This window comes from Sander vitreus, chromosome 15 (assembly GCF_031162955.1).
Source record: "Sander vitreus isolate 19-12246 chromosome 15, sanVit1, whole genome shotgun sequence".
Lineage (NCBI taxonomy): Eukaryota > Metazoa > Chordata > Actinopteri > Perciformes > Percidae > Sander > Sander vitreus.
Window position 1 is genome coordinate 18781462 of NC_135869.1, and position 9683 is coordinate 18791144.

A 9683-nucleotide genomic window follows, 5' to 3' on the forward strand; every position below is an offset into this window, starting at 1 on the left:
ATGTTATCATTAAATGTGAGTAAAACCAAATTCATGATATTTGGCAATCGTAAATCAATCAATCAAGTTCAGTTACAGATAGAAGGTGTCAATATAGAAAGAGTATATGAACTGATATTCCTTGGAGTGATTATAGATGACAAGATTTGTTGGAAATCTCACATAAAATATATCTAAACAAAACTGTCTAGAAGTATTTCAGTCTTGGCAAAGCACATTTTACACTGCAAATCATTTAGTAGATAACTCATTTAATAGGATAGAAAGGGTATAAAGGGGTAGGAGTACATAAGTTTTACTTCTTCCATACTATACCATGACTTTAATCGACATACTATACTATGACTTTTTTTAGACACACTACTAAGACTTTTTTCGACATACTATACCATGACTTTTTTCGACATAGTATACCATGACTTTTTTCGACATAGTATACCATGACTTTTTTCGACGTACTATACTATGACTTTTTTCGACGTACTATATTATGACTTTATCACTTTTTTCGACATACTATACCATGACTTTTTTCGACGTACTATATTATGACTTTTATCACTTTTTTCGACATACTATACCAGGGGTCACCAACTGGCGGACTCCAGAAACCAGACCGCGAGAGACTTCCATCAGAAATGCGAAGCCTTTCGACAACTGGGAAATATATATAAATTATGCGTATTTATCTAGTCACTAAAGAATTTTTCAACAGTCTGAACGAGGCCAGCTCTGTAGACCTGTATAGGTCCTGCGACCGCTTGCGACTGTTTGTTTCAGTTGCTAGGTTGCAACGAGTTCTGCGAGGCCGGTGTGCCCTGGGTGTGAATCATTTGCACGGAGTCTGTTGCAATTGTCAAAAGTGGAAATTAAACGCCCCCCGTAGATGGCGCGCACGAATATAACCAAAGCTTGAGGAGGAGGAGAAGCTGTACTCACTGTGCATGTGTTGGTTGGGAGTGGGTTCTTTATAGTGGACTGCTCCCTGGGTCTCCTCTGACCCCCCCTCCTGCTGCACCACCTCCTGCCAGGCTGAAAACACAATGACTCAGTCAGTACATCTACTAATACTTAAGCTTCTATACAGTATGTTTAGGTAGCGACGTAAACGATGATGTCGACATTTGAAGAAAACACCTTGTCCTCTAGAAAATTGTGATTTTCAATGTTTTGTCTTTATGCTTTATAGGCCATTAATCGTGTAATCAATTAATCACAGATAATCATGAAGAAGCAGATTAATTGATTATGCAATGATTGTAGCTAAAATAGACATTAACTGCAGCTTAACTGTATGTCTACTACATCTCTGATCTGTCAACATATCCTGGATCCTGACTGTATCCAGGATACAACACAGTTGACACAACTAAATCAAAAGAAATATAATAAATTATGATAATCTAAACCCAAGGATATGGTATTATGAATTTAACTAGTGTGTAATAATAGCACATATCCTTATTGTCCAATCTTCTGCACCCTAGTGTCACACCTACAGCGTCAAACAAGTAAAGTCCACTAGGGCAAATGTTTCAAAGGCACACGTTTGTATTTCAAATAATGTAGCATGTTGACTGGTGTGTGTGTGTGTGTGTGGTAGCTGCTTTTATATCATGTATTGGGGTATTTCAGAGAGTGAAAGAATAAATCAACCCTGAACAAAAGGGGAGTCAGGCCTTCTTTGTGTCCTTGTTCACTCAACGACAAGGTTACTAGAGTTGTTTATGAGCTGCTGTGGCCGAGCTTTAACGCCAGCAACTAACAGGACACAGAGAGTAAGAACAGCCGAGCCACTGTATGAGACTGTGAATGTTAAAAAGAAGCACACGCTTCAAAAACTAGGTCACTGTTTTTGAAGTCCTCCTGGCAGACGGCTTTGTTGCCTTTCCTCAAATTTAGACACCAAGACTCCTTTCCCTGAGTGGCTGTTGGGTACTAAGTTAAAAGCCAAAAATGCTGTTTACTTGCTGTGTACTTGAGCACGTGCCAGCGCGAGTCATGAGGAGCATGATATGTGAGTGTGAGAGCACTTTTTGGTTAGGTGCTTATCATGGCTATCAGTGTCTGAGCAGCTGTGTGTGGGAGAGGCCTGGGAGGGGGCATGGCCGGCATGTCATTTAAACAACTTTATAGTAAAACAATGTCATTCACAAAACAGCCGACGAGGGGCAGGTGTCTGGATCCATTGAGACTGTTAAAGTGTTGTCTCAGCTTATCGTATTTCCAGTTAGACTGCTTAACTAGTAAGATTAATTTCCTTACCATCATAGACAAATTGTACGTTTTCCTTGTGCGCAGGCGTGAAGCTCTCTTCCTGCTGGTTGTCTGCAGGGAGAGCCGGAGCAGGTTGATGGTACTTCTTACCATTCGGACGGTTGAAAACTATCTTGGGTGCAGGAAGGCTGATGCGTATTAAAAAGAAAAACAGCGTGTCACAAAGTAGTCTGATGTTTTCAGCAAATGCTACATACATATATGAGAACTCTCATTTCTCAAAGTGTCAGCCCTTGGGCCTAAATTCAAGCATGGGTGATTGTGTGGGAGTCAGAGATTGCAACAGCTGAATGAAGGACAACGTGCCACCTTGACTTCCCACAAGGTCACACAAGGTCACTCTCTCACACACACACACACACACACACACACACACACACACACACACACACACACACACACACACACACACACACACACACACACACACACACACACACACACACACACACACGGTGTGTTGTAAATCATTCAGGCGGATGAACAAAGGCTGTCTGTCTCAAGCTGATGACGTCCACAGCTGTCATTCACTAACATGTTTTAACCAGAACAATTAATCCGCAAAATCAGCCCAACTTGTGACATTTTCAAAAGAACACACATGACAAAGCATCACAGACGCACTACTGCAAGCATTTGGTGGGTTTTCATTACCAGGAGGTGTCTCTCCAAAAGTTGCACACTTACTCAGGCATACTCCAGGACGTTTGCTTGTGCTTGAAGTCGTTTATTTGGTTGTCAAGCTGCTGAGTAGGCCCTAAATAACAGAAAGTTCACATTTTAACACTTGAACGCAAGATGAATTGTCTGCTGGATCTCTGAAAGCGTGTTTAAATCACAAACCATGTGTCTCACCTGTCCGTCGCTGAGTGACCAGTTTGCTGGGACCTCTTGTAATTGTGTACATCATGCGCAGGAAGAGTCCAATGTAAAGTTTAGTTTGGCACTTTGAAGTAAAAAGAAGTCCAGACGGAGCAGATACAGGTGGAGCTAGCCTACTTTAAAGTTAAACACATTCCTCCAGAATCTGTCTATGTATGAACAACTCTCTTGAAGTGAGAAGAAGTGTCAGTCCACTCCTCAGCTGATCAGGTTGAATTTCACCCAACGACTCCAACGCAAATCCACGGAGCTGACTCGACTACAAGGGCTGTTCGCTAACCACGCAGGAAACAAAATTGTGCGCCGCGCTGCTCTCTGCTTAAAACCAACCGCCGGGGCACATCTCATTCAGCGACCCTCCCCCTCTCTCCTGCCTTTACCCTAACTCACTTTGGTCATCAAGTGTACTGCACTGCCACAATGTCACATAACCTGAAACAGCGGCTGTCATTCATAAGACTTTGAACGCACACCGTTAAAGCGCTCCACTTCTCACTCGATGTCCTACACGCCTCCCTCGGTGCTTTAAAGAGACAGTGTCCCCGGATTGTAAGAAATCTGTAACACCAACTAGGGGCTGAGGTCTACTATTTTCTTTTCCTCATTTCCTAAATTCTAGGTAAACTAAATTTCTAGTGAAGTTCAAACAAATCAAATACTGTCAGATGAGTTGAACTTGAATGAGAATGTATTCAATGAGGATCATCTGTCTGCTCCACCATGTGGCCCCCATCTGCCCAACGTCTCTGTGTTTACAGTACACGCAGGTGAAGTCAGGTGCACAATGCAATCACATACACACAACCATGTTTACTATTCAACCAAGCTTTACTACATACTGAATGAGTACAATTCAAAGCTGGGTTGACAAAGACGCCTGGCTGGACATTTACAGAAATGAATACAAAGAAAAGTCTCGCATACTGATACTTTTTTAACATTTGTAATAAGTTAGGACGTTCACCCAAAAGGCATTATTAACTTCCATCAGTTTTACAAACTGAATTTACATTCTAAAGATTTAATTCTGCCTAAAAAGGGAACATATGTTGATGTATCTCTTATTAGAATATAAGACAATATAAGACATTCTTAGCACGACAGGTTTGTTGGTAACAAGTCACCAAGACGAGGTTGTTGGCCTTTTGCCTACAATAACTCCTTAAATACCTTTTAAAAAAGCATATTCTGATAAGCACATTTAAATATATTGACTGTAAAGAATGTTTTCAGGCAAAACAAGTTCAATTAAAATAAAAGGAAGTGAATCAGTATTTCTCCCTCTCAGTTACATTCCTAGCACTGTGGAAAATTCATATGAAGCAGCATTAGACCATTATGTGAGGATATCAAGTTAAATGAATATATTACAGGTTTTATTGTATCTAGTCAAACATTTCTCAGGTGTATGGGATGGAATTTGAACTCAACTTTTTTTACAATTCTGGCTACAGCCATGATCACAAAAGAGTTTTCGTTCTCTGATGGTTCATAATGAAAATGTTACATCATACAAATATTTTGGACTTTATGTTGACTCTTCTCTGCCTTGACACCTACACTCACACCCACCACATGTGTGTCAGGATTCAGTGGTGCATTACTTTCCCTCCTTTGAAGCTTACAATCAGATATTTTAATTCAAAGTTTCTGGTGTATTTGTGCAGCTGTGGCACTTAATGAAAGAAGGCAGGTTTTTGAACAATCAAGTATCATCAAGTCATAATATTAACAACAGATCTTCTAGTCTATTAGTAAATACATATCATGACAGCAGGCATTGCTATGATGCCAACATGTCTAATGTTACAACTATATGTCTCTTTAAAGCATCTGAAAGATCAGCACAAAAGGTAGAAAAGATCTTTAAGGTAGCCTAATCCCAATCCCTGGTCCAGGATAGTTGGAGGTATTGCTGCTGGTAGTAGGATAAAGACTAGGAAGTATACAGCCGAGTCTTCATGGTTTAATGAGTGTGTTTAAAAGAGAAATTACCTGTATGCTAGCTGCAGGTAATGATGTGTTCTTACCTCTACAGTAAATCATGTAAAGCTTGGATTGTTCGATTGCCACTACAGAGCTAAACCTAGCACAAAGAGTAAGGAAATGTGTGTTTGGTAGGTTGAATTTTGGTTGCATTTGTGGGATGAGTAGCATAAGCTGAGTATGTGGGTTGCGCCCATGAAAAATCCCACAAATGCATGTTCCTTACAAATGGGCACCATTTGAAAGGGAACTAAACAGGCTTTCCAACGGTATAAGATTTATTGCCAAAAGGCATTGTTACCACAGAGAAATAACCTACCAAACACAAATGTCCTTACTTTTTGTGCTAAGTTTAGTTAGCACCAAATTTCTAGCTTCTCTCCACTTTAAATTAATTAATTTACATATTTCAGTATTTGTGTGGTCTTTGAAAGGACAAGATTCTGGGAAATGTAGTGATTATAGAAGTTGTGTCGTCTTATGTCTAACCAAGGAGTATCTAACTTCCAAATTTTCCAAGAAGCTGTAAAATGTTCTATTTAACAAGTCTAAACACTTGAGATTTTAATCATCCCTGTACGTCTGGGTGTGATCATTTAGTAATGAGGATCACAGTCTTCCAGCAGACTGTCAGTGATGTAACCAATCTTCAGCAGGTTTTGGTAGTAGTGTTTCTCCACAGCGGTGTTAACAGTCCAGCCCACCACCTCCACGCCTCGCTCTGCCCAGTACTGAACGTAGTCCCTACGTACGGGAGGAAAATAACAAAATACAGCTCAGTAAATAAGGAACAATACCCACAGCCAGATAAGTACTTTTTTTTTTACAATACATTACATAGAATAGTGAACCCCTTAAATAAAGCAGTGTCTACTTAAACGCATTCTACAAAGTGAATTCTTAAACCCTGTGACTCCCATACAACTTTGCGGCCGTGCATCATAACGGTAAAACACATTACATTTCACCTACAGTGAGATGAAGTCTTTCTGCATGAAGATGGCAGAGACCCCACAGAGTTTCCACAGTATGTGGTGATGGGCCCAGTCCAACAAGACGTCCAGAACCCCCATCCACAGCTGACCCGATGTTGACAGGGACCGAGAAGTGCCATCGCTAAAGCGGCTCAGTCTCCATGGGCGGTGGATAAGAGCTGTTACCACGTTGGGGTCAGTCTGACGCATCTGTGGGCCGCAAGAGGTTGGAGGTCTTTAGTCAGAAACAGTCTAATTATAGTTTACTTTTATGATGGTATGCGTGATGGTTCAGTTTAAAGCAGTAAAAAATCTGAAATGCATATCATATTTAGGTTTTAGCTAAGAGAGAGAGGGGATAAAATGCAGCACCGACGGCTGCTATGGTAAGGATTCAGCCTTGATACATGGTGAGCTACCAGGGCGCCCCAAAGAGCTTCCTATAGACGATGATTATCATTTTAAGTTAATCAGTCATGTTCTTTGTTACCTTGTAGATGACTTTGGGTTCAAAGGAAGAAACAATGCTGGAATTGTAAAGGACAGGGAACTTCTTATACATCTCATGAAGCACTGCTGCAGCCTGGAAAAGAGGATAAGTTATTAATATTCCATAGAAACAGGAGAAATTACTTACAGAACAGTATTTAACTATCTGATAATAAACCGGCTTATTTAAAGAGATTACATAAATGAGTGCCTCCTAGAAGGTTCAAAGTGTAGGTCAGAAAAGCCTTATGGCTGGAAGGCTGACTGAATTAAACAGACAGAGCTGTAACTTCTCTGCATTGAGCATGTCTGTAGGTTACGGCCAGATAACATCATTGGTCCAAATATGCATGTACGCATATATTTATCTGGAGTCTTTTATATTCAGTACCTTATCAGGTTGATCTTTGACATTAAAGAAGATGGTCAGCTGGTGTCTGATGCATTCCTCCACCGCCTCCTGCAGAGTTGGGACCTTCTCACCACTGAACTTGTCCCTGGAGACAAAAGAAATCACAGCAGGTTTTTAAGGCAAAACTGAGGTAACATTCCTGCTGTATCACACTTTCACGTTCTAACTCTGCACCCTTATTTTAAGTCTTTAAAATTTGTGAGAAGAGATACTTCAAATGGTGAGGGGCAAGGGATCATGCATATGAAAACTATTATTCTGCATCTCAAACCTTTTAATATGAGGATCTTCACAGATTTCCAAACAACTACATCTTATTTCATGGACACACTATCCTTTGTTTCTTTACTTGAACATTAAATGACAAGCTAAGACTTTTAGAAATCTAAACATTAATTCACATGCTTAGATGAGAGGAAATGACTTTTTAATATGCAGCATACTTCAGCCTGTGACAAGCAGCAGCATCTAGCTTCTTAAGTTGGACCAACTGCAGTTTGCTGACGGGTCCAGAGCCGTTGGTGGTGCGGTCCACAGTCTCATCGTGCATCAGTACGGGCACTCCATCGGCTGTGAAACTCAGGTCCAGCTCCACTCCAGTTGCCCCGTTCCTACTGGCCTAATGAAGGACATCACAGGGGGACAAGAAAATGAAAATACAGGTTCTTTTGCAAAATGGAAATTTACTGACAGGTAGAAAGCTGTTTTGAGCTTGGGTTTTTGAACATGAGACAATGAGCCTACATAACTAAGAAAGTGTGACACAGTGAGTCAGTACTATCATTTAACAGTAAGGATATATCTTCCATATCTGTGGGCACTATACATATTCTCCAGTGCTACAGACACACAAAAAGTACAGGAGACATGAAAGATGAAGAGGGTAGAGACTACCAGTGCATTCAAATGGAGCATGTTGATTTTAGGACACATAGAGTTTCAAGTTAAATGGGTGGCTGCTCCAGTTTTAGACAAAGACAGCAAACGATAGTTTGACCTCAGTAATGTATGTTTGAGCCTCACTCTCTGTAGCCCTCGCCTTTTATAGTAAATGTTCCGAAGAATGTTTCCGTTCTCATTTCCGTGTTTGACTGGTAGTCAATGGTTTACCAATCGCACTTAAAAATGACAACTTGAATAAAAGCATCACTAAATACTCCCAAACAATAAAACATGTATTGAATGTAGCAGGGATTCTTAGCTTGATGACAAAAAAACTGAGTAACCATGTTACTGAAAATACAGTATTCAATACAATCATTAGTCAAAAGTGACACCTAGAGGAGAACTCCTGCCATCTCAATTTCAAATCACTTACAGTGAAAAATAGATCCAAGAATAGCCCCCCCCCCCCTCCCCGGGAGTAGAAAATATAAATTCTTTTTGATACTTATGACGCCAACAAATTTAGGTACGACCCAGACATACTTTCCCATGGTCAGTAATACCAAAGACAAGGTTCAGTGGCAGCAAACTGGAGCTCTCCTCCATCATTACTGAATTTGAAAACAGCTGTTTCACCACTGTGCCATTTACAAACGCTTGAGCAGAATTTATTATGTCAGCTTTTCCACCACATTCAATAGCTGCCTACAAGGGCAGGTTAAATAGGCTAATGGATCAAGAAGAGGCTGAACAATAGCTTGTTAGAATCCTTCCAGAGGTGATGATGAAAGGTATGAGGTTAAGTAGAGCATAAGATACTAACTGCATGTATGCATGTAGGACAGTTATGAGACACCACAAGGACAGCTGACTCAGCACCTTCAGTATGTTAAAAAAAATAAAAGAAGAAATTATTTATACATTTATACAAGTGATGAAGTGGACATCAATTCATAAACAGTTAATTTTTAAGGGTACATTAGAATTCAAAGAGCACAATGAGCCACTGATCTGATACAAACTTAACCAGCTGGCCTCCCTGTCCATTCAGAATATGGTACTCTGCCTACACTGCAAAAAGGGAAGTCACGACATGCAAAGCCTAAGCAGCTAAAGCTATCAATATAATTATTACGACACAAAATCCCTCATGAAAATACCTTTATATTCCTTTAGGGGCTCCTTTGCACCTGCAGTGCTGTAGATTTATTCAGAAACTAAATATAGCATATGATTCATGTAGGTGTTAAATATCTGTAGTGTACTTTAGCTATACAAGTACACATGCACAGCTACATATTTTCATCTAAACAGATGCCTGCATGTCACCTCTCTGATCGCTGCCAAGGTGTTCTCCGGAGCATCGTGGCTGCCTCCGCGGTGCGCAACCACCGGGACGCCGCCTGATGGAGCCCTGGGGCGGAGGACGCGGCCGGCCTGGTACCCTGGCACCGGAGGAAACCGGAACATCACCATGAAGACGTAGAGGAATGCGGTGAGGAGGGAGGCACCAGTGGCGCTCCGCGTTCCCAACACCACCAGCAGAAACACCGCTGAGAAATACACCACCTCATCTCCGATCTGCAGCATGATGAACGGTAGCCTAAATATGTCTCGATCGGACCGGAGGATGGAGTCGTTGTTTAGAAAGATGCCATGGAGAAAGCTCTGCTGTCAGCACTCAGGTGACTACATGGTGGAGGGTCAGAGAGCTCTTGTAAAGAGGATGGATGGGAGGAAGGAGGAGAGGCAGCTTCACTGCTATCGTCAGTATCAAG

At 41.1% G+C, this 9683-nt stretch overlaps 2 protein-coding genes across 2 annotated transcripts in view; both read right to left on the reverse strand.

Moving 5' to 3' along the window:
• Positions 1-3848, reverse strand: part of LOC144529688 (MAPK regulated corepressor interacting protein 2-like) — an 8466-nt gene extending 4618 nt beyond the window's left edge. The window contains exons 1-4 of the mRNA XM_078268925.1: positions 3133-3848; positions 2965-3034; positions 2266-2405; positions 940-1032 (exon numbers count right to left, since the gene is read on the reverse strand). Of these exons, the coding sequence (XP_078125051.1) occupies positions 940-1032; positions 2266-2405; positions 2965-3034; positions 3133-3187 (358 nt within the window). The 5' untranslated portion in view covers positions 3188-3848. The remainder of the gene's footprint in view (positions 1-939; positions 1033-2265; positions 2406-2964; positions 3035-3132) is intronic.
• A 169-nt stretch (positions 3849-4017) lies between these two features.
• On the reverse strand, positions 4018-9636 carry LOC144529984 (glycerophosphodiester phosphodiesterase 1-like). Its single transcript, XM_078269377.1, has 6 exons — positions 9235-9636; positions 7464-7639; positions 7000-7105; positions 6610-6702; positions 6118-6329; positions 4018-5889 (listed from the first exon to the last, which is right to left on the reverse strand). Exons 1-6 carry the CDS (start codon positions 9493-9495, stop codon positions 5742-5744), a joined length of 996 nt encoding a protein of 331 aa, XP_078125503.1. The 5' UTR covers positions 9496-9636; the 3' UTR covers positions 4018-5741.
• Between the last annotated feature and the right edge of the window lie 47 nt (positions 9637-9683).

Bases quoted from the DNA above. Each gene is read 5' to 3' on its own strand.
- LOC144529984 (XM_078269377.1), bottom strand. From the start codon at position 9,495: ATGCTGCAGATCGGAGATGAGGTGGTGTATTTCTCAGCGGTGTTTCTG. The intron at 7,640-9,234 runs GTGACATGCAGG...GTCCTTCATTAG, and splicing joins CCTTGGCAGCGATCAGAGAG to GCCAGTAGGAACGGGGCAAC. The intron at 5,890-6,117 runs GTAGGTGAAATG...TCCCGTACGTAG, and splicing joins CAGAAAGACTTCATCTCACT to GGACTACGTTCAGTACTGGG.